This window comes from Rhipicephalus microplus, chromosome 5 (genome assembly GCF_043290135.1).
Source record: "Rhipicephalus microplus isolate Deutch F79 chromosome 5, USDA_Rmic, whole genome shotgun sequence".
Classification (NCBI taxonomy): Eukaryota; Metazoa; Arthropoda; class Arachnida; order Ixodida; family Ixodidae; genus Rhipicephalus; species Rhipicephalus microplus.
Genome location: NC_134704.1, coordinates 52225642 through 52250787, shown reverse-complemented (window position 1 = coordinate 52250787; position 25146 = coordinate 52225642). Strand labels below are relative to the sequence as shown.

General features: G+C 46.5%; 1 protein-coding gene across 4 annotated transcripts in view; it reads right to left on the bottom strand.

Annotated features, from left to right (window-relative positions):
* Positions 1-505: 505 nt before the first annotated feature.
* Positions 506-25146, bottom strand: part of lin-28 (protein lin-28 homolog) — a 196658-nt gene continuing 172017 nt past the window's right edge. For all 4 annotated transcript variants that reach the window (XM_075895450.1, XM_075895449.1, XM_037425507.2 and 1 more), the window contains 2 exons: positions 11227-11399; positions 506-7871 (listed from right to left, as the gene is read on the bottom strand). In XM_075895450.1, coding sequence (XP_075751565.1) covers positions 7559-7871; positions 11227-11399 — 486 coding nt within the window. In that variant the 3' untranslated portion in view covers positions 506-7558. The remainder of the gene's footprint in view (positions 7872-11226; positions 11400-25146) is intronic.

Below are 25146 nucleotides of genomic sequence, written 5' to 3'. Positions count from 1 at the left end.
CAGGCCAGGGTATCAATTTTGGTGGTCTCACGGATAGTTGTGATGATGTCAGGTACCAAGACGTTACAAAATGACAGCATGCGTTTGTCGCCAATGGAGCCACGGAGTGAAGTGGCCGTATAGCAGTAATAAACGTCACGATAAGCTGTGTGAGCACGTGCTTCGCGCATGCTACGGCTAAAACAGGAAATAGCCTTTAAAAACACGATGTAGTTAATTTTTCAGAGCACATTCGCGCTTACCTGTACATTATCTAACCTCTTCAAAGCTTGGCCTTTCTTTTAACAGAAAAAAAAAAAGACTCTACACTGATATTCTTCGAGTTAGTCAGCACCCCTTTACCATTTCAAGGGAGCCTCAACCAAAAGGTGTATTCCTAAATATACCCGGAGCTTCTCTAGAGACATTCATAGAATAGCTATTACATTTTTCTGTGCCATTTTTCATGCTTAATTTTGATAAAAGAAAAGCATGCAGGCGCCATAATTGAGAAGTGACAGCAAGCTGTTTTCTTATATAGCCTTTATTCTCACGCATCCAAAGCGAAAACACTCTATCGGTCGTGTCTTCGAAATTTTAGTGACAGATCATTGTTTAAAAGCGAGCGAAATCACTCTGCATTCTCACTGAAGCGTACACCCATGCCAAATACAACCAAGAACTTTGTTCGATGCACTCCAAACAAAGCAGGTTCAGAGGATGACGCGGCACAAAACGCGCCAATGGGTCCTCGCGGCATACCAGGCAATCAGTGAAAGATGTTACATACGGCACCTTAGCACTGACATGAAAAAAAAAATACAATTTATTGCGAAACAACAACACAATATAGCTACTCTTCGAAAGGTACTATTCGCTGTATAAAACCTAGCACAACCGAACGCGAAAACAACACCAAGAAGTTATATGTACGCGACCCCACCATTCTAGATAACAAACCCATATAATCTTTCTCTGTGTGTTTTTTATTATTATTTCTCGGGGGAATTCATACAAAACGTGCCGTAATGCTGGTAGAGATTCATTTTGCCCGTCTTTAGAAAATATGGGCATCATCATATTTCTTTACTTTTTTTTTATGATGTCTGAACCTTTCGGGATTAGCTAAAGCTGAGCGTGATACACGCTCAAGCCTTCCTTTGTGATAGGCGTACAACGGAGCGTGATACAATGTCGTTGCCATTGCGTTGTTGGTTATGTGAACCAATCATTTTGTAATGTATTCACACTTAATTGCCCAGAAACCCTCAGTCTCTGAACACATGAATTAGCACGTCAATGGGTGTGGGTTCGAGCCCTAATGACTCGTACAGGCCGAGTATTACGGACACCCACTGCTTCTGTTTTATGCCTGCTTTTGAAGTTAATTTGTGACGAGTATGAAACTTGGAAACTTTTAAGTGATTGCGTGCGGCCTCACGAATGTACAAGTGTATTTCGCACGGTGAGTGCTGGTGTGAATTGAATCGCAGTGTTGCTCTATCTATAGCTAAGCCTGCCCGTATGAACATAAACTTAGTCAGTGGTTCCTAATGTACGATGCATGAGCTTCGGATTGTCTTGACTATACCGCCTTTTAAATGCACTTTTAGTTATTGAAACGAGTGTTACTTGAATTGGGTTCTCATTCCTAGGAAGTGTATGTTGTTTTTAAAGAGTATGTGACTTCAAGCACCCTTTTCAGTTTAAAATTTCAGCAGTATGTATGCCCCTGTTTTTCACAAAGCAGGCCAGTAGAGGAGCAACGATTCACTATGTTTCAACCGACATGAATTGAGACGCAAGCAAGTTAGTCACATTGTTTGTTCACCATTTTTCTTTTGATTTTCACATTCCAGACATTTGATCGTGTCGCGTGCGTAGCAACGAAGTTCTTACCATATTAGCGTTCATTTTTAAAGAGGCATCTCGAGCCGTTGCATTCAACTATAGTTTACTACGGCTGCATTTATTTTCGCAGCATAGAAGTTTTAGAAAAATAAAGTGGTGTTGCATATTGTGTGGCGCCCACAGAAAACTTCTTGAGCAAACAAGCACTCGGGGAACATTTGACAGAAAAAAAAAGTGAAGCAACAGCATGCACTTGAATTTCATTCGGCTGAGTGCTGGATCGCAATGTATTACGCCAAATCGTGCTTCTCACTGCTTGGTTACCTTCAGGCCACTCCCCCTGTCAAAGCATTACAAAGTGAACTGACGGGTACTGCCCCTACACATGCGTACTACGCATTCGCAAGTGAAACCTGGCTCGTACGACAAGGGCTGTGGTGGTGAAGATTCAATGCGATTACTAAACGTTTTCTCCGACCCTCAGTTAGATTGAATTCAGACTAATGTGTCTGCGTCTAGCTACCGCTTGCTGCTATAGATACGTCACCACTCTTTACGCCTTAGTCGTATGGTCGTACCTCTACAACCCGCTCACATCTCCAACTCATGCCGGTGGAATACGTAGAGTTTTCGCGACGTTCGTCGAACAACCCATGGCGCGTACAAAATGTTCCTCCATATTTCGGCTGCCCCCAGAGAGGGTCTCGTCCAAGTACGCCTTTCGCGTCATTCTAGACAGCACTGCGTGCTATAAACCGAGGCTATAAAACATCGATAGAGTAGAGACAGTTTCATATAAACAATTTTACAACCTGTCTTTCGCCTACAGAAAAAACGGTGTTCTATTATACACTCACAGGTTTGGTCTGGGTACGTGAGAATGCACTAACGTTGCGGTATGGCAAAGTCACGTGGCAGTTTCACACATACAGTATATTTCTAACAAAGAGAAGAAACAAAAAGCACGAAAGGGCATACAAACTATAAAAGTTTTCTTTCTTTTCTTTCTCTAGACTATAATGGTTGATCCTTGGCCTCCGGATCGATCAGCCAAGTGCCAGTTCTTAACCATCTCAACACGAAGAGATCGCTGTAGTAATTCGATCTATAAACGACATGGATAATTGAGCATTTCATTCGCAAGACGACTGCATTGCAAAGCAAAACACTGTACAAAACATCCAGGGACAGTAATAGGGAATCCGGTTCTTCTTTGTAAATCAAGTAAGTGTGCCATCTCCCACAATTCCTTCTCTTTCATTTGTAGTTGACTCAAGCTAACTTCCTGTTATCGCTTTATACCGGAGGTCCAAGGGTTTCAACTAACAAGAAATATAAAACTTTCAACGCATAGTTTGTCTTCAACAAAACTGATCATATAAGCAAAGATAGATGAGATACATGAGGTGACAAAACGCTGGAAACTCGGATGCCATTTCGGAGAGACCACATAAAAAAAAGGAGTCAAAGCGCATCAAATGAGAAGCGAGCTTTCTTGTGATCTAAAAGGGACATTAAAGATAAAATTATTTCAGCTTTGTTAGTCTAAAGCCCCAACAATACGGAACAACGACTGTTAGTGTGCGACGAGACAAGTTGATATGCGAAACCATTCGCACGAACAATGACACACACGCGGGACGCCACAACCTATTGACGTTACACTTGACGTCACGTCTGCGTTATTTTATTTTTAGATAGTGACAGACGAACTGTAATCATAGAAATGTTTAAAAGACTTGACTTATCCAACTTCGCAAAAATTTAGTAAGCGATGGCGACCTAAGTACTCAACAAATACTTCAAAACTCATGACGTCAAATTGACGTTTCAAATTTTTGGCGTGGTGTGACGTCATGACATCGTAGCGACTCACAGGTGCTGGAATTTTTCGGCACGAAATTTAAAATGACGGAACTATAACCTTCGTTTCCTTTTTAATAATAAACTCGTATTTTTCTCTATAATGTCCCTTCAAGACATCGCTTGACAAGGTGAAACCACGGCTGATCCGTTGAAGCCTTAACTAACAGGGAGGGTAATCTATAGACCACAATTACAGACTTCTTTGGGACCATTACACTGCAAGCCCAGAGAGCGCATAATCCCGCATATTACGCTCACACACGCACATACACGTTTTCTTTTTTTTTTCTTTCAACCGCACCATCACACGCTATACGAGATTGAAAAAGAAAAGAAGCAACAACATCGTCAAATCACTGAACAAGGGAAGAAATAAAACAAAAATACAAAACAAAACACGGCCTCGGAAAACAAGTTCTACACAACTGTGGTCACCACGCAACGAAGTTCTCTTAGTCTTACAGTTTTGTACAAATTGCCGGCGCATTCGGCGGGCCAATCATACACACACAGACGCGACGGTACAAACCCGGAAGAATGGCAGCGAGTGGAAGCATACCTCGATGGAAGCGCCTCTGTTAAGTTTTATTTTCTGTATTCTCGTTTCGTTATATATTTGTATAACAAGCATGAATCTTTGCAAAGATGATATCAGAGATTCTCTGCTAGATATAGGGCACAGAGAAAAACGTTTGGTGTAAAATTTAAGTTCGTACCTTGAGACGACCAAAAATACACGTTTCGTCGCAATGGCAGTCAACATTTTTTTTTTTCCTTTTTTGGCACAGCAAGTACAACAAAACGTAAAGTGAGGCAGCGACAGCATTGACGACGATTTCGCCATTTTTCCGTTAAATTAAGTGACTGCTAAAACTGTTCCAAATGCAGACACCAAGAAAAATGCAACTGAAAGACCTCTCCCTTGTTCCCTGAACTTTCTTTTTTGACAAACAACACCATTTATCAAACTGTGTGATAGGCGTGTGCAGTAGGCAGACGACGTACGCAGTTGAGGTGTGGCACCGATTGCGTTCTCCGTAGATCCAAAACTTTCGTGAAAATCATATCTTTCTCCGCGCTGTGTACGTCAGGGCACAATGCATATATGGCGCGATTCAGACAGAATGCCATGCAAGTGATATGTAGGAGCGAAAATGTGCTGTTCGGCACTAACAATCACGCACCACCTGAATATTTCGAAGACCAGAGTTGCATTAAGATAATCGTGTGCTAGAAGCTTGGATGCTTGATATTTGCTTGGTTAATCACTGGTGTTAAACACCTGCCAAAGCTGTCCAGGGCACGAAAAGTCTAAGGTAGTGAGCTTCTCTCAAAATTTTCCTTGTTTGCGTAAGTTTCTCTTTACATTTCGCAAGTACACATTATAAGCTAACAGGCAAATCTTCAAGCTGTAAATGTGAGTGCACGGACTCCAATGAAACCAGTCATCAGAACCTTGCTTATCAGTTATAAGAACAGATGCTACACATCAAATAATCTCATACGAACAAAGAATATATTAATTTTACGTAATGACCCGTATTCGGCCCGATGCTTTCTCGTGGATTCCAGCATTATGCTTATCAACGATAAATGTATGTTAGAGTTTGAAAAAAAACGTAACATCACTTATCGGAAGTGCTGACACGGTTGCTGCAGCTTTGTATATACGTCCAGCCACTTTGTAGTGGTTCTGGTGCATTAGATCTCACTGCTTGGTTCAAAGCGGTGCACAGCAATTGAGTATCTGTCGGGTACATTGCAAAGTCGTTATTTTGATTGTGCACACATGAAGGCGGTCTTTGGTCTTCTTTCTTCTGTAATGCTGATAGTCATTCACTCACTTCGAAATATTCTGGACATTCGCTAGTCTTGGGATAACAAAACGGGCTATAACTGTTCACTCTGACACTTCGTTCCAATCGCATTTCGTTCTCCCAAGTTATTCGCTGTCAATCAAAGGAAATGATTTCGTTAACTTCCCCAGTTACCGTGGAGTGTGGCAGGAGTGCTATCGCTTATTCTTGCGAATGTTATAATCCTTTCCCACGTTTTACTCCGTCTTCGGCAACTTTCGGAGCGCTCAACGGAGTACTCTATTGGCACGAACGGTGTAGACATACTCCGGTATGCTACTACTTTGAAGATGAAGCTATATTCGGTGACAACTTTCTGTGGCAGCACAGCCAGAACCACGAGGGCGGAGCTTCTGCACATTCGTTATTACGCCAAGTAGTCCGTCTTCATGAAATTTCGGTTTCGGTTTCGCAAGTGCATCGAACATGTACTTTTTAGCACGACCACCATGCAATAAATCTTACATTTATTTGGGAGGAAATGAATTAGATTTTCATTTTAAAGAGAAAAAAAAAACGCGAAGCTTCTTTGAGCATTGCTGTTTAATTCAGAAAAAAAAAAGAAAAAGTACGGCCGAGCAGAGTACTGGGCAATTGGAACAACGCAAAGCCAAGAAATCGTTTCCTAAATAACGGTTTTGTTTTCCTTCTTTTAGAGACGCAAGAGCTGGCTAGAGACGCTCACGTTATTTTTCGAAGACGCACCGCTGTCTTCGTTTTTTCCTGCTCGATGAATAGCGATCACCTAATCAACACGCACTCATGCTCGCTCACAAGCTTCGATGTGAACTTGCTGCAACTGAGCGACGCCATCGTTGTTTACCGGGGCAGGGAAAAAGTGAAATGGCACCAGAAAGCACGAAAACTAGAAACAGCAAAGCACGAAAAACTTACACGGGTGATGCTTCGTAATAATAGTTCGAACAGAACATAATAATTACATCTTTTCTTTTTATATTTTCTCTTATGCTACGCAGCATACTAAATTAAGCATTCGAGGACTACATGCAGAAGCGTAGTAAGAAAGGGCGTCCTTCGGCTTCGTAGCCTTGGCTGTGCCGCCACAGAAACTTGTCGCCGAGTGTAGGTATGAAACTAAGAGAATTACTCCCGCATAATAATGTTGTCGCAATACCCCCCAAAATAAGCCTATAGCCAATTTGAATGAAATGACACTTGTTGAAGGCTCAAATCATCGTGAGCAAAGTGAAATAAGACCAGTCATTGAGCTTCCAGAGGAAATAGAATTTCTCCGAAGGATACTTCAACGTTAGAATCTTCACCAACTTTTTTTATGCGGAGTAACCAAACTCTGACGAACTTACCTTCGAGATTTGAGTACATTATGTCCCTGTACTCTAACTCCTTAAATTAGACATTTATTATTTCAAAGAATTTTGATACACCAACAGAAAAGCAATGTCGGCTATCTGAACTTGCTTGTATACAAAGCGCGGCAAGATTTAAAGCCTGCTTTTAACAAGCACATGCCACGGTTCGCCTGACAAACAAGGCGTTTTCTTAAAGCTACCATCGCCCGTTCCATTAAGTAGAACCAAACTCCCCGTCTTTTTTTTTTTTTTTCACAGGGTAGACGTAAAGCTTAGCTGATGGTAGCCCAAAGCTCACGAATTCCTAACATATAACAGGAAAATAGAGAGATTTCAAAAAGAGCGAATATAAGTACTATGTCGGCGTGGTGCGCTAGTGGACGCTAAACTCGCGTCAATGTTTAGGCTGTCGTATTTTATGCAAAGCGGATCTTTCACCCACCAAGCACTTTGGTTTCGCTGTTTCTAAACCTCACCAGTGACATCTTTCTATACACGTTGCGTCTCTCGCGTTCCGCCAGCTTTCGCGGTCAGCGTGTAACATGGCGCCGGAACTTTCGGCAAGCAACGCCCGCCGCCTCGGTGTTTGCGTCTGCGTTTACGGGCCCGCAAACAAAGAAAAAAAGTGGCAAGAAACAGAGACATGTGCGAGAGGCCATCTTTTCTGAGACTCTCTCAAGGCTGCGGCGTGGCGTGCTTGGCGTTGTTGTTGTCCGCGGCCTCGTCCACCGTCGCGGCGTTGTCGAGGGGCTCCTCTGGAAGACTGCTATCGCCGTTCGTGCTCGCGTGCTGCGTTGGCGGCGACGTTGTCGCGGTCGTCGTCGCAGGCGCAGCAGCGCCTCCTGCTTTGGTGGCTTTCTTGTCCTCGCGCTGTGGACAGTCGGCAATCAGGTGCTCGGTCGACTTGCACTGGTGGCAGCGCTTTGGCTGCGGTCCCATGGTGCATTTGGCTGCGATGTGGTTGGCGAACTCACCGCAGTTGTAGCATCTGCGTCAGGCAAGGCAATGCGAAATGCACGTGTAAACGATTGCCCGTGGGAGCAACTGAGGAGCGCCAATATAGTTCATGTGCAAGTACATATGCATGGGCACGGTTTCACTGACGAAACAGAGAGAGAAGTAAAGTCACGACCCAGATAACACAAATCGGGTAAGTAATCAGTTGTTCTCGGGGAAATGGATGTAATCATCTTTCTGACCGAACAGGACGTTTGGGAAGTGTCATTCCTAGAAAATTTAGTAGCGATGACCAACGGGGAAAAGAATGCGTACATTTCAAAAGCTGCCTACTTATGTTGTCACAGTAAACGAGTACCACCTACATCTCATGATTTGCGCGTATCGGTAGCATAAGATTACTTGTTCGCATCACTACTGTGCTAAACGGTTTGATTGATCTGATTGATTTGTGGGGTTTAACGTCCCAAAACCACCATATGATTATGAGAGACGCCGTAGTGAGGGGCTCCAAAAATTTTGACCACCCGGGGTTCTTTATCGTGCACCCAAATCTGACCACACGGGCCTACGACATTTTCGCCTCCATCGGAAATGCAGCCGCCGCAGACGGGATTCGATCCCATGACCCGCGGCTCTGCAACCACTGCGCTAAACGGGAAAGGTGCGAAAAGTAACAGCGCTGAGAAGGCTTTCTACCCGGACTGAGTGAAAAAGACTGAAAGGTGAGGAGCTGGAGAGAAACATGCACTTTTCATAAGTACACGAACACAAGTAATAATGTATCAACGGTAGTACACAACAGCACAAAAAAACTTGACTAGTACGCTGCTGAGAAAAATATTGATCTTTTGTTCAGAAATAGTATACTCGGAAATTGAAACTCGACAACTAGACGATAAGGAATGCATTCTTTCATTTCAACCTTTTAAGTTAAAAAAAAATATTGGCGTGATTTCGACTCGAATGCTTAACATCGGAATGAACGTTACCTTTAGCGTTCAGAGTGCTGGAGACGTGACGGGGTTATTTCGAGCATTAGCTTATACAAGTGGTCATACTAAAGCTTCTGATGTCGTGGTTTAATTCGTGAGCACTGTAAGTACACCGTTTCTTTCGCCAAACAACATAAAGAACAATATTTCAAACCATCTAAGCGAAACGAACACACGTTTTTAAGTGACACTTCTTGCGGACGCTGAAACAGACAGCAGACGCGTGATGAGGCAACGCTCGCACTAAACGCCTGCAGCAGTGCAGACTCGAGAAAAAGCTTCTGAAAAGCGCAGGATATACACGCAGGCCTAGCAACAGGACGCGCGCTGATGTCCATCCTCCTCTTGTGTCCGCGACCCGACAATTCCTCGCGGAGCCGTTAGAGGGAGCGAGATTTATGGAGCCTTCGTCACTCCGCGATAGCATGCAGCGAGCCAAAAGTGAAGAGACGAAACAAAGAGAAGACGGAACGAAGCGCCACCGTATTGAGCACGCAGTTTTACCACGAACAGGGTTTGGCGAAGTTCACGGACGCCCGAAAGCCACGCATCGGAGGCACGTAGGGACAATAGAGCAGCTCGGGGAAAGAAGGAGGGCATAACAGCATGGCGCGTGCGCGAAGTGGATCGCCCAGAAACGAGCGCGAAAAACATACACGCACGCACAGCGCGCGATTTTCGCCGCGGTCCATGCATCTCCATCTCGCAGATCGAATGTGGAGACGCAGTCGCGAGGCCTCTGTTCGCCCTTACGCGAAAGATAGCGCGGATGGGGACATCGGTGTGTATACGGTACACATACACTATACGCTGGGGATTTTCTTGCCGGAGCTGCGCGGGGCACGATGTCAGTCTTAGCGGCACCCTTGCGAGTCGTTATTTAGAGACCCTTCACACCCGCCTCCCCAACCTTGCTCGCGACGGCCTATCGACGTGGAAGCGATTAAAGTGGGACGAATCGGGGGTGCGGCCACTTGGTGCGGACGCTTGTTGCGCGTACGTGTACTGTTTACGTTTTATCGCGGCGACACAGACGCTGTGACGCGTGCCGACTCGACCGCGTAACCCTCTGGAAGACGCGTGGAGAGAGAGAGAGAGAGTATACGTTGTTTCTACAGGAACTGAATCGAATAGCGCTTGCGACTGAATTAAGTAAAGCTGACCGACACAGACTTGTTCATGTCTGTTCTCTTCCCGCCTCGGGCGCTGTTCGGTTGCATTCTATACCAGCCAGCCATTTCTGCGTGTCTTTTAACCTCGAAAGCATACTCCACGAGAAGTATTAAGCTGCAGGCGTGCTTGACTAACCTCCCCGAGTGGCTTCCGGTCGTTTTAGTTTAGTCATTGTCATAAAAGAGTCTGCGTTTGGGACATTGTTAGAGGGAAAACATTTTTTGATTTGTATAAATAGTAGTGTGGTAAGCGTGTTCCGGCGCGCACTAACCTGAAGATGATCGCAGACGAATGGAAGAGGGGTAACAAAAGAAGCGAACCATGGTTCGGAACTGACGCACGTTGCGCTGCTGTCTGATCTTTCTTTCTCTCTGTCTCTGCCTCTCTCATTCTTTGTTTTTGTAAATTTAGGAGACTGTTTCCCTCAGCAGGCACGCACATCGAAGCCATGTGAAAAGCCGAATTCGCACGGCCGACAAAGCTAGCGGTAAATCTCACTGCCCAACGCTGACCTCCAGCTTCGTGGACATGCAGCGAGACAGTTCGCAATAAGGATTCGAATACGCCATCGAGGAACAACAGCGTTGCACGCTCTCGAATGATGCGTCGTATGATAATGAAACTGGCCGAGGTAAAAACAGTAAAATTTATCCGATCGGTAGTGCTAGTAAAACTACTCGAAATTGTTTTCCTGAACGTCAATCGTACACCGCTTTTAATGTTATTCTCACGTTGCAAATGTTTCCTGCAGGCAAATTCCGCTGTCGAGACCTCTTTCAGAGACTGGGACCACTGATTGGACGGCCTGAAAACGAGGAATCGGCGAATTCCCTATAGCTTGTTTTTACCTGCGGACTGAATAGTACGCAGTGGAAACAGGAATACGCGTGCCGAGCTCACCTCACGGCTGCATCATGGCCACACAACCCTGGTGTGCTCCCAAGGTTGATTAAACCTGAAATGTTTCCTCGGTTTTCACGCCATTTACGGGCGGCCACAAAATCTCCGAAAGAAGTCACTGCAGCCGATTTTCAGGGAGCCTTTGCGGTGTCAGAATCATATTTCAAGTGGTGTGTCTCAACGTCCAAGGAAACTATTTCGAAGAATTTCATTAATGTGCGAAGATCGATTACATGCATACGTTTTACCAGACCCAGTATCATTAATAAATACGAACAAACCGTGTACGTATGTAGGAAATGGAACGCGTGTGTGCACCTGATCTTTCGGAAGCGCTTCTTGGACATGGGCCTCCGGTGCGAACCCTTGCAGTCGCCCCCTTCGGGTCCCGACACGGCCGTGGCCTCGACGCCCTTCTCCGAGCCCTTGCACTCGAACTCCACCTCTTCGTCGTCGCCCAGGCTCCTGAATCCCGACATCTGGATCACCGACTGCAGAGACAATGAAGAGAGGCCCCGGTTAGAACCAGATTGTCGAACCGAAAATGAATGACAACAGTGTGACAGTGGGCAGCCTGCACAGGCCCGAACACTGGCCTGGCCTTGTTGGTGTTTTTCTCTCGTCCGTTTCCTTGTTTGCGAGTATAATTACTTGACTGCATTCAACACCAAGCAGTCCGGATGTCTCCGTTCAGCTAGTTATAACATAGCCAGCATGTATGCAAACATAAGCCCCCGTAGGTATTTACCACATTATCAATTATATCCAACATCAGCAGCAACTTGGCCAGTAGTTGGAATAAATTAGACACACTGAGCTAACATCAGTCATAGTTTAAAATGTCTAGTCAGTGCTTACAATAGACCCATTGTGCAGTCAACACTAGCTAACACTAGTTCACATATTCTATCTGGTGGGCGATGAAAGTGCTCTTGTAAACCGAACTTTCTGTTGCAACGGCGTGACCTTAGAAAACACATTCATTTTTGTGTGCTACTAGCCTCTAATGATAAAGTAACGTGAATAGACATGAATGGCACTCACTAACTGAGCTTTAAATTTAGCTGAGCGTCTATAATGCCTCGATCACGAAATGCACACAAAATTTTTTGGCCGATTCTAAGTTGTCCAGCCTTATGAAATAAGGACTACAGAACGAAGAAACACATAGGGCGCTGACGTCAGCGCTATCTGTTGCCAAACCGTTGCGGTCTAGAGAAGTCCAATTACGAAGCATAAATTAGCCCGAAGATTCGTTGTTTGAACTAAGAGTCACGTTGACTACTGGTCATGCCGTTAAAACTCCATTTAGCAAAGTGATGACAGCGCGTGAATTATTTCGCTAAACCGGGAACCTCGTAAAATGAAAAACCCGCGATTGAGGTCGATCCAGCAGGCTATCTAAGCGGTCACGTGCAGCTACGACAGGGTAATGATAAGCAGAGACACGGAGAACGAATGTGGTGATTGTGCGAGCTGGTCGAGCGACAAAAATGTGAAGATGCGGTCAGATGCTATCCGTCCCATAAAGCATGAAATAAAGAAGGCAACCACAACCATCCTAGTGCGATGTGGTAACATAGGAACGCTACCGATCGAGCGCAGAGTCCGTGCATGGGCTCGACGTGCAGTAGCTTCGAAATAAAGGCAAGGGTCGTGACGGCTCCAAGGTGTATTAAAGCGTTAGCGACAGAGGAAATGGTGGAGTCATAAATTGCTAAATCGAATTTATGAAAGTCCTGAACCTGATTGACTGATATGTGGGGTTTAACGTCCCAGAACCACTATATGATTATGAGAGACGCCGTAGTGGAGGGCTCCGGAAATTTAGACCACCTGGGGTTCTTTAACGTGCACCCAAATCTGGGTCCTGAACCTGTATAAATGCCTACCGAGGAATGAAAATTTCCTCGTTAAAACGTGCACATCGTAAAATCTGGTATCGTTTGAACAATTCTTTATACTTGAAACAATCTTCATACTTGAGAACAATTAGCAAAAAATGAATGAATGAATGTAAACTGAAAGAAAACGACTGTGGCCGCCGTTGGGGATAAAATAGGAAGGGTTAAAAGGAATAAAGGCCGATGAGCAACTTCACGTCATGCATTAGCAAAAGCCAGTCGACCTCTTACACCAGTCGGAAGGGTCTACCTTGACTGCCGTACGTTGTCATAGCTGTCCGTGCTTGGCGGCGGCCATAATTCTTTAAATTCCGTAGAAGTGTGATGCATAGGACAGCAAGAAAAAGTGCAACTCACCCAGAGGCACTGAAGAACATTATCTTGCGGTTTGGAGTCAGACTCAAAATGGCCAAAATTTTGATCAGGCTCATACTCACGAAATTTTCGTGCACCGGACTCACTCGGACTCAAACTCTCCTAACTTTTACTCAACCGAACTCACTCAAACTCACGGCGAGATCCAAGTTTGAGTGAGTCGACTCACGAGCGAGTTCACTGACCTATGCTGTGACGTCAACATGCAGCAAATGTCGAGCGCGCACTGCCTGCCTTTTGAGAAAGCTGCACATCCCTGAATGGGATGTTCCCAATCCGCTCGGTACATTGTCAGACAGTATTTTCGCTCGAAGGTCGGGTAGCTTGCTGCCATTAATCTAGTTATGGTAGTGCGGAAACACTGGCAAGAACTTGCCAAGGTACACTCTTAATCGGATCTGGGATAACTGCTGGCAATATACAGGAAACTAGACGAAAAATGTCCGATGTCCTGGTTATATCTAGCACTAAGAGTGTAGCCATCACAACCAGCCGCCAGATCTCACTGGACGGTCACGTCGATCGGCGCCTCGTGTGCGGAACATGTCTCGTTCCCCGCAAAGCTGATCGCGCGAGAACAAAAAAATTGTTGACAGTAAACACACGGACATTCACTCACGCGTTAAGAAAACGTCTTCGTCACGACTGAGTCGCGCGAATCGGCAAAGCAAGGGCGAATTTCGTCGGTAATTCAAGAGCGCTCGTAAAACTGAGAACCGTACCTTATCGTTGTCTTCCTCGAGAATGGAGCAATAGAGAATAGAAAAGAGAACGTTGCTCGCGCAACTTTCTCTTCGTCAGTGCATTGAAACGCTTTTACAAGCGCCATCTATAGGGACGGTACAATCGCGACAATTTATAGTAAGACAATACAAAAATGTATTCGTAGTGGTGCAGGCGAAAGATTGGTACCGCGATAACATTGCGGAATAGTTATTATTGTGGGCTCCCATTTATATATTCTGCGCATAAAAGAAAAAGAGGTAGAAGAATCGAAGCGAGGAACGTTAGAAGAGGCAGGGTGTTAATATAGTGCCTAGAAATACCGTTAGATTCGAGGGATTTATAGTGATGAAAGACGAAGAAGAAGATCAAAATGGATCATGGATGTGAGAAACTCTATGTTCGTGGATATTTAGACTGATCGTGATCATCATCATCTTGCCTGATGCGGTGGTCAACTGCCTGCTCACGATATCCCTCAATGCATAGTTTTTTTTAATTAGCTAGAGGGCACTGCGATCGTTCAGCGACCATGCATGGGAATGATGAGTAGTACACGGATTTGCCTATGGCTATCCTGCTTGCGGGCTTCGAACGCACTATTGGGTTTGTTGTTTGCTCTGTTCTGGCTTTGTTTCGAATGAAAGAACTGGTGGTTATGAACCTCGTGAGCCCGTTTGAAATGGTGAGCATAAAACAGGTTAAGGTAGTGAAGTGCAATTGCTGAACATTTGCTCATTTTTGTTTCCTGACAAAGCAACTCCAAGCCATGCGAAGCCAAATGGAGCCGAAAGTATAAAGATTAGACAAATCCGCGTACTACCCATCATTCCCATGTTGGCTGAAGCGCCGTATTTTGCAGTTACCATAGACAAGAGTGCCAGAGTTTCCTCTAGTGTAATACCTCAATGTGGCGGGCATGGCGAATTAACAGGTCATTAACCTGCAGTAATAGTCTCCCTGCATCGAGCGCCATACAATAAAATATTGTTCATGTGGTAATTTCCTCTGAAGTTTTATAACTATATTGTGCATACGTGAAAATATGCGAAATAACTTCGCAGTTTTTATTATTCGTCCAATAGACGGAGAAGAAGAAGAAAAAAGAAACTTTCGGCTTCCAGATGTCTTAAGCGAAGACATGACGGAGCTTCCAACGTTTAACAGCGGAATGAAAAGCGACAGATAATGAAGCCGAATAATGTATAGCGGACGTCGATTGTACTGCTTTAAGTGTATGTTAGTAATTGCGATAGAAATATGAAGAAAGTGAAGATGGCGAAAAGACATCTTGCCATTGGCAGGGACCCACTTTTCAGCACCTTCAGTTCTTTTGGAGAAGGAAATGATGTGAAACAAGATCGGCAGAAGTTGCAATGACCAGAATGCGATGCAGAATCCCAGGTCTTAATTTAAACATGCGCATCGCGGGCCTGGCGATCTCTCCTTCTCGATACTTTTGCATAAAGCTCGAAACTATACTGAGCCTTTTGCGACATTTTTTCTTGCGTAAAAAACGAATTATAAAATTTATATCGCGACAACGTGGTCTACCAGTTACGTCGACCGTTTGGGCCTATGCGATGGAACACTCGGACAGTAATATATTCAATGCTGTCAAAAGATTTATACGAGACTCAAAAAGAATTACACGTTGGATCGACCACTAATAATTCTTCTGTATGTCATCCAAATATATAAAAATATCTTTGATCATTGAGAGGTTCTGCAAAATCATAATTAACGTTTGAGACTAGCGCCTGCACGATATTGATATTAATAAATGCAGTCTGTATGACCCGCCGGCTTTTGGACGATCTCCATGAGTGGGTAGGTGCCAACCAAAAATCCTCCTTGGTTCCAATCAACCAATGAGCATGATCATCGTCATCGTGATTATCAGAGACCCAGTTAACCTGCATGCAGTCTTCGGATCGCTTGCAGCTTCCTAATTCCAAGCTCCGCACTTCCTTCGAGCTGGACACCACTTTTTTTAAAGCAGACGACCATGACGTGAGGGGGTGTTGGTTGCGGTGTCATTCAGCCACACTTGGCGTTCATCGCACGCGATAGAGTTATTGCATAATTGCATATATATCCATCTGTCCCTACCCCTGCTCGAGGTTATTAGATTTGCGAAGCGCGCCAGAGGAGAAGTGATGAACGCTGAATCCGGTTGCCGGGGGCTGTAGCTTACAGGAACAGCGATCAACAACACACATACCACGCACGGCTTTCCCTTGCATGGTCAGCGGCCTTTCGCGGAAATGGAGCGCTTCCGGGGCGGTTGTTTCAAAGTTTCCGGTCGCCACTTCCGAGCTCTCCGCGGGCGGCCCGTTTCGTACGGAAGTCGACGAGACTCGGTCTCAGCATGTTCTCGGCCTTCGCTCCACGTCTCCCCTTACACCCCTGCACTCTTCCTGCCACGATTAAGGCTTACAACGCCGGATTTTTTGTGCGCCTTCACACGTCCCTTTGTTTTATTTTTATTTTTGCGTTGTCATTGATTTCGGTGGCGAAAACCATGCATTGCCGAGAAAACAGAAGACTGCGAATACGTACGCGCATGCTCCAGATACCACATATAGCATAGTCCGAGAGTCCTTGCAAAGCTAGAGATCTAATCGGATTCCGCCGCCATCATGAAGTTAGGGCAACCCCCTCAATTTATCTCCCTTAAGGACAGGAAATGCCGCGTCAGTGTTCCTCCGCACAAACGATTCCTCTGGGGACAATAACCGTTTCGAACAGCCATCCTACACCAACCGTTTCATTAGGTAGACACGTATAGGAGTACATGTGAGACTGTATACGGTAAAGGACCTTCTCGATGCAAACAAATGCAAACTTTATCCGTGACCGTTTGCACGCACTGTCAGTGCGTCGTACAGATGTCAGATAATTGTTGCCGATCGGTTTGCGTTGCATGCTTTCCCGCGATACCGGGAGGCTGGTGAAACGGATAGAGACGGTACATCAACACATCGTAGCGATTTGGTCAACGTCATTGTTCGTCATTAGCGGAGAGCGCGCACAGAAGAGGGAGACAACGAAAAACACAACGGAAACACCCACTTTCAAGAAAAGTTTAATAAAGAAAACGGAAGAATTTTGACACATATACAATACCACGCATGCGTCAAAACACGGAAACATAAATCAAATACACAAGTTTGATATGTGGGGTCTAACGTCCCAAAACCACTATATGATTATGAGAGACGACGTAGTGGAGGGCTCCGGAAATTTCGACCACCTACGGTTCTTTAACGTGCACCCAAATCTGAGCACATGGGCCTACAACATTTCCATTTCCATCGGAAATGCAGCCGCCGCAGCCGGGATTTGAACCCGCGACCTGCGGGTCAGCAGCCGAGTACCTATCAAATACACAAGTCACAAATTGGTTGAAACCAGTGAGGTAAAAAGCTATGTCTGTAGCACGAAACTTCTCTCGAAGTAGAAGACCTTCTCTCGAAGTAGAGGAGTGATAGAACCAGGAAAATGCGACCTGTGCTTCATATTTGTCAATGTGCCCAGCTGCGCGCAAAGCGGTGTACATGGAGAATGATGACTCCCTTTGTTGTTGCATAGTCCAGCTCAAAATAAAAAAAAAAGCTTGTCACGTGTGCGAATATTGAATTCTAAACGGTGTTTGGTCAGCTATCCTTTGCGGCTCCCAATACAATATCTGTGCATTAGTTACACCACTAATTACACAAAGCAACACAAGAAAAAGAGCAAACAAATAGCAGCTAGGTTGAAGCTAGCTGGGACACCTTATCAAAGAGATTTTGAAAACCATGAGTTGTTTTCGTGCATTAACAAGTCAAAACGAACGGAACTATACAACGAGGAATCAATGTGCGTATACGCCCGCTATCGCACGAATGGCCACAAGATTTCGTCTCAATCCTAATCCACTCTGCGGATCTGCCCACAAAGTTCTTCAAAAACACGCGCGCGAGGAGTCTCTGCGAGATATAATCCATACCGCAATGCAAGTTATACAGCGTACCGCAACAATGCGCGGATCAGGTTCTTTTGCGAACCGCAAGCTCTTCAAGTGGCGCCAATCAGGATTTAGAATCAGTCGTAAGGAAGCCACCGCGAACCGCATTGAACTTTAATCCCTGCATACAGTTCCAGTGGAGTCTGTGCGACGGGAGCGATGCGATAAGCACAGAGCCGATGGCGTGCTGGAAATGGACACGGGAACCCATGCGGTCTGGATGCGGAGACGCCGGTGTGCTGTATAGACATTTCATCTTCGTCAAGTCCCTGCCAATCTCGGTTCGTGATCGCGTTCGACTCCGGGGTCCCACCGGTCGAAAGCATCGGCGGGATGAAAACGTCTCCCCTTCGCAGAACGGACACGTTGCTCCAGGAGACGTGAAGGACTCTCCAGAAGACGGCTGGCTTGTCCGAAGGACAAGAGACTCCAACGTGGGGGATGGCACGTAAGCTGAACACACAGGGCACTCGCGTACTGACGAAACGCGCAGACGGGATTGACGGAGGTCATCACAAGGTGGCAGCACGCAACAACGGCTGGTGGTCACTCGCGCCGACAGCCACCCCACCGGGCTCGAACACTGGGGCTTAAGAACACAGCGGGAGGTACAGTAGACGGGGAGCGTCAGCCGATAGAAAGCAGGTGAGGGGGAGGCTGGGGGATCACGATTCCTTTTCTCCTCTCGGCACTAAAACCCACGGCGACCCTGCAAGGGCAGCGCCACCTTCGGGCCAGCTGTCCACATCTGGTCCAGGGGCGCGAGTGACCGTTGAAAGCGAACGTGTCCTCCCCCGCCGCCGGCCGCCAGTCAAGCGGGCGTCAACAGGAGGGAGGGCGAACACCCAGACCGTCTTTTTTTACTGTTCACCCAGGAACTCCTCTCCCTGTTTTACCTGGTGCTCGAGCGCCTTAAGGTCTACCCTAACTTCTCTACATGCGACCTTTGGGGAAGGACGCTTGGCGCCCGCAGGCTTGCATCGCTCGATCCACATTTTCCATGTCTCTCGTCTCTACTAGTGCTGTTCTTTTACTTAGTTGTGTTTATGTCCCAGTTCTTCCTACAATATCCCTAATCTGGCACAAGCAAACAGGAACGATGAGGAGACTGCGAAAGCGAAAGTATCACCGAACGCTTTCGTGTTCCCCCCCCCCCCCCCCTCTTTTTGTATACATTTCAACGATGCACGCGCCCGCTCCTCCAAAAGGCGGCATTATTTACGTCCCCAGCAGATCTCCGTATATTTTGTTTCGTTCACGAAAAAGCGTGCCGCCGCCACCGTTGACCTCCACTCCCGTTTTCCTTTCCTTCTTATTCCCTTTTCAAGGTCTCCCTTCTCCTCCTGCGGCAGCCGCTGTCGCCGCCACGCCATTCTTCCGTAGCCTTCCTCCTCTCCATCGCGCCCCTCTTCACCTAATGATGGACAACACGGGGCTCGACTTCGCGTGAATACGCGACTGAATCCGCGCGCAGGCGCGCGTGAACGCCGTATAACCTGAGCTGCGGCTGCCTTTTCTTCGAGTCTACACACACGCACGGGCGCTCGCACCCACGTGGACCACGCGTGCCGCGGAGCTTGCGAGATAGCGTGAAGTTGTGCATACAATCTAGAGGCCAGCTGCCTGCCGCCGGTGGGGTCACGGTCTGCCTTGAACCCCGGTGTCCACTTTCCCTCCCTGCTCTCCGATCACCTCGGTCAAGCCGCGCGTGGTAGCTAGCCCCTGCCAAGCGTTCTTCTTGCGTAAACAGACGTAGATTTAGATTAGAAGACGCCAGACAGCTTGCGTCTACTACACGTAAAAACGTTTTGGTGGTGGCTCGATGAAACCTGAGCAGCGTGCGTGTAGTTCGATGTCGACTGCGGCAGAAGGCGCGACGTGAAAAGAAAACTTAGCTTGTATTAGTGTGGTCCATATGACAAAGAAACACGACACATACGTAAAGAGAAAGGTAGTTTGGAAGCGTTGCAGCGAGGTATTTTTTTTCTTTGAAGAATCAGACAGAAACGAACAATTAGCATTTTATTACGCCTCCTGGCGCACGGAAGGTTCTTAATTTAAGGCAGCTAGTTCAATTACCAGTGATTATTACTAGTCGGAAATTCTGACGTCATCGGGATCACTTTGCGGATGTCGTACTCGTGGCGCATGTCTTCTCGTGCATTTACCTTAATTTCTCAGTAAGTAGGGCACTTCTGTTGATAATATTGTCGTTTTATATGTTGTCATACATTGAGCTTTCACTATGACGTAAATTGTTATTTTACTTTAGTGTCTCTTTAAACTACGAACGATTGCCATAAGTTCCGAGAATATTTGAACCGTATTGCCCATCATGTCATCGTAATCTGTACACTGGGCAACGCCGGCATTGCTTGGTACTTTCGTCGAACACTGAGTATTGTGAGATTGAGCCTACTTATGCGAGTTAATCGTTGACCTTGCTGTCTGACTGAGACACCAGCGGGCTCAAGCATGAGTCACTTATCGCACAACAGTCAACTGATTGATTTGATTGATTTGTGGGGTTTAACGTCCCAAAACCACCATTTGATTATGAGAGACGCCGTAGTGGAGGGCTCCGGAAATTTTGACCACCTGGGGTTCTTTAACGTGCACCCAAATCTGAGTACACGGGCCTACAACATTTCCGCCTCCATCGGAAATGCAGCCGCCGCAGCCGGGAATCGAACCCGCGACCTGCGGGTCAGCAGCCGAGTACCTTAGCCACTAGACCACCGCGGCGGGGCACAACAGTCAACTGAAGTGATGAGATACTTGCAGTGATAATTAAGGTGTAAAGGAAAGCACAGGTGGTCGTTCTTCGATGGTTGCCTCTTGAAGTGTATAATTACAAATGCCAGGAAGAACAAAAAAGAGAACGATTGCACTGGTGCCTATCGAAGTTTACTGTTAATTCCCTGCTTTTGCTCCCTGGCTATATGGCTTAAGCTGGCGGATTCGTTCACCTGGAAAGGCAGCTAGAGAAAGAGAGCACAGGTACAGGTCGCCGCGACCAGAAAACAATACTGCGCGAACGCGGCCCATTCGGCGGCGGATTACCCAAAACCTGGCAACCTAACGAGCCGTTCACATACACGTTTGTTTTGAGACACAGGCCTCGCTAATCATGCCGATTAATCTCCAATCACGACTCGTAATCCTCGCAACTTTGCTTTTCTGTTGAAGAATTGAGAAGGAATTAAGAACACTGGGAATATTGGAAAGTGTGGCACCCGCGTACAAATTAATGGCTGTGTGCTTGCGTCTGTACATGTTGTGGCTGTTTTAAGCTTTCCGGTGTTAATTTTGAGGCACGCCGTGGTGGAAGTCTCTGGAATTGTCTATCACGTGGGGTTCTTTAACGCGAACCTAAGTCGAAGGGCACGGGCCTCAATCATTTCTCGTTTATCGATGTGCAACCACCACGGCTCATGACCTATCGGTAGCGCACAGGATTATCCAAAAAGGCTGGGAAAGTGGACGTATACAGCCGCATCCACGTCTGTGTAGAACGCGCAAGAAGCCGGTTTTGGCTCTGCGGGGCGAAACCTCGAGGCAGTTTCGGGCTCTGAAGTGCTTTATCAGAAGCATGTGCGGCCTGGCTGTCAGGCTGACCACATCAGTCCGAAACTGCCTTGATGTTCCGAACCGCGGAGCAAAAGCCGGCTTCTCGAGCATTCTGCACAGACGTGGCCACGGCTGTGCATCTCCCACACTCTTTCCTATCAAGTAGTCGACAAGCTGGTATTCGAGATGCATCACTTTGTCATAATACGAAGGCCACGATGAAAGTCAGCCTCACTGAAAAAAAAACTGAGCACGCTGTATTGCTATTCAATAGCCTACAGAACTGTCGTTCTGATGCGGGAACATCCCTTGATATCTGATATTCGGCGCTACGCGAAATGCCTCAGCCTGCAGTTCGATCAAAGCAACCCGAGCCATAGCCCGAGTGCGCGCCGATTCCCCGGATATTAAGAAAATGTGGTATAAGGCGTCGCTACCGACTACAGCGCTGTGCGGTGGCACGCGCCTTATACCACATATCCCCTCTTGCAAAAAAAAAAAAGGCAGCCTACGCCATTCAAATCCCGTCAAAACATGTGAGCAACCACTGACCTGCAAAGGGAAGAAAAGCTGATGTTAAACACAAGTCGCTCAGTTGAATCACTAAGACGCACAGCGCTGTAGTCGGTAGCGACGCCTTATACCACAGAAAAGCTGCGCTCCGTTTGCGCGAATGTTGACGTCATTATCATCTCCGTTAGAAACCTGACCTACTCGACTGGGACGCAAAAGTATACGACGGCCGGGCACTCCTGCCTAGATTCGGGGAGATGAACGCAGTCCTTTGGCACGCGGTATTCTTTTCCACGACGTATAGTGAATCGAGTCGGAAAGAATTGATGACAACGACAACATGTACCGGCCAAGTGCAGTCGTCCCCCCCCCAAAAAAAAAAAACACGCAATGGTCTTCAAGAAAGAAATAAAGAAATAGAGTAACAAAGAAAGGGAACACCAGAGGGAACGAGATTCTTCCTTTATTCACCGGCGTAAGTGGTAGATAACGGTTGTTCTCCGGGCGACATCGGTGGGGTTCGGAGTTAAGGAAACTGCTTTCTGGGGACGTACGCGACTCTCAGGCTAATGGGCCGTCGACGATCGCGTTCCCCGCATGCAGGAACTCCTCTTCCATTTCAATCATCTGCAATCGTATACCTCCCGTTTCTCTGCGAGCACCGGCTGTCTCATGCGGAGTACTGGGCTGCCTTGTTGGTATTGCTGGATGTTTTGCAGCATTCGTGAGCGCAGACAGAGAACTTCTTGACGATAACTGCGTAACCATTCGACTTTCTGCGCCATCTCGTTGTTCGGAACGAGCTATGAAAGCTAGAAACACGCAATGAAGCAGTGGTTTCACAGCAGAACATGACAGTAGTACACGCAAACGGAACGGTTGTCCATTCGGTGTCCGCTTGTCCAGTAATTTCGCACAAATATTGCTCTGTGGAACGCAGCCTATTAGCATGGACACCAACTGCCCTGTAGAACAGTATTTTTGGCTTCCACACACCGCCATGCCCCACAAGACAAGCAGAGAACATGCGCTCATCGCGTTAGGCTGAAAGTGGCCTACAGGTACTATAGAAGTCGCTGTAGACACAGTCGGAACTACATACACAGTCGCTGTTGTGTTCTGCATAAACGTCACCTATCTTCTACCCCCCCCCCACACCGAGAGAAAGAGAGAGAGAGAGAGAGAGAGAGAGAGAATAGTCTTATTAGAATCCCTGGCTTGTGAATACCGTGATATTGCACGGCATCTGCTGGCATCCACCCACGATGCCGGTCACACGAGATAAATTTTTCGAAGTCAGGCATCCAGTAGTCGGTTTATAAGATTACAGTACGTTTATTATCGGTCCACAGTCATTCGTGTGGTGCATCGGAGAAAAAGAAAGTCTCGCTTACAAAAAAAAAAAAAGAAACGAAGAAGAACTTACGATAAAAGCAACAAATAGCGGAGTCATCGAAACAAAAAAAAAAAGGAGAAACAGGAGAATCACGGTCACGTTGACGCTTTTAGAAGCGAAGGCAAACTCTACCCGAGCACGTGCGCGAAGAAAGCGAGCCCCAACTTCAACTTCTAGTCACGTGCCCATCGCTAGACGAATTCTCGCCCGCAAAGCGGCGGCGACAGGAACGCCAGATTGCGGCGACGGCACGGAGATGGAAAGTGGGGGAAGGCCTACATCACCGCAGATGGCGGGGCATGCCGTTGGCAATCCACCGCTGTCGCGAGGATAACAAGCGCGTCAGCACCGTAAACTGCGGGGAGGCGGCGAAGCCGCCTTAGGGGGTATAGAGGGGGTACACTTTAAAAAAAGGGGGGAGGGGGGGTTGAAATTTTTTTATTGCTTCTCGACAACACCACCCCTCTCCCATTTTTACTTCCCCTTTCCCTTCCTTCCTACAACAGACACTTTCTCGGCGCATTTAGAAGCCTCGTTACATCACAGCGTCCTTGATTTCTTTCTTTACGCAATGTATCTCCTTCAGCTCAGCTTTCTTGTGGGCACCTGTGGGGGTCTTTTGTTTTTGACGTGACAGCTGGTGTGGCACGTGACCTCACTTCTTAGGGGTTCGCGCCAAGCCGTCGACAAGCCGAGGCAGAGGTGACAGCTGCTATATGCGCGATATGATTGTGCTGACAGCTGGAATCCCTACATTTGAAATATACACCTGCCTAACAATATACTATGGGACAAACTGCAGAACTACGGCTTATTGTATGTTCCTCATTTACCGATGAAAAAACGAAGAAACAAATGAATGATGAAAATTACACAATCGTATGAAATTGGGAAAGTTAAGGCTGATACCATCGTACGTCATACTACTTAAATGTCATGACGCGCCCCGTCTGTGCTTCGAACATTACTTGACACGCAGTTTATCTACGCAGCGAAACGCAGTACTGTTTATCTACGCAGCGAACGGCAGCTATCTGCTAAACTCTATAACGCAAACTAGAAAGTGGGCTTCACCCTGTTTCCTGAGCGGTTAAAGACGTTGACTTTATCTGAAGTTTGCACGTTTGGTCTATACCATTACTTCGCGTTACTATGCACATTTTCGTCACAAAACTAGCTGCGCTGTTCCGATAACATCGTTGTGAAATCGTTTACCGACGCAAAACACAGAACGGGAAGAAATGTAGTGGACGGCATTAACGCTCACTTACAACTTTTGTTTATTGAAAAATATAGAGTTCCTCTAAAATCTACAAGAGGGACTGGCACTGCCATCGTTCAACGACCATGGGAATGATGGGCAATAAACAGAAGGCACTTGCGGCGCTGTTTATTGGTGTATTTTGATTTTGTTTCTAATGAAAGAATGGATGGTTATAAACTTTGGGAGCCGATTCGAAGTGGTGAGAATAAAAGATCAAAGTAGTGAAGTGCAGTTGCTGAACATTTGCCAATTGTTGTTTCGTCACAAAGCAACTTCGGGCCACACGAAGCCAACCGGAGCCGGAAGTAAGAAAAATTAGACAAATCCGTGCATCATTCACATGCTCGGTGAATCGCCGTGCGTTGCAGCTCCCTTAGACACTAGCGTCAGAGTTCCCTCGAGTGTTGCGTCTCTCACAATCATATGGTGGTTTCGGGACGTTAAACCACGCATATCAATCATCAATCCCTCTAGTGTATTT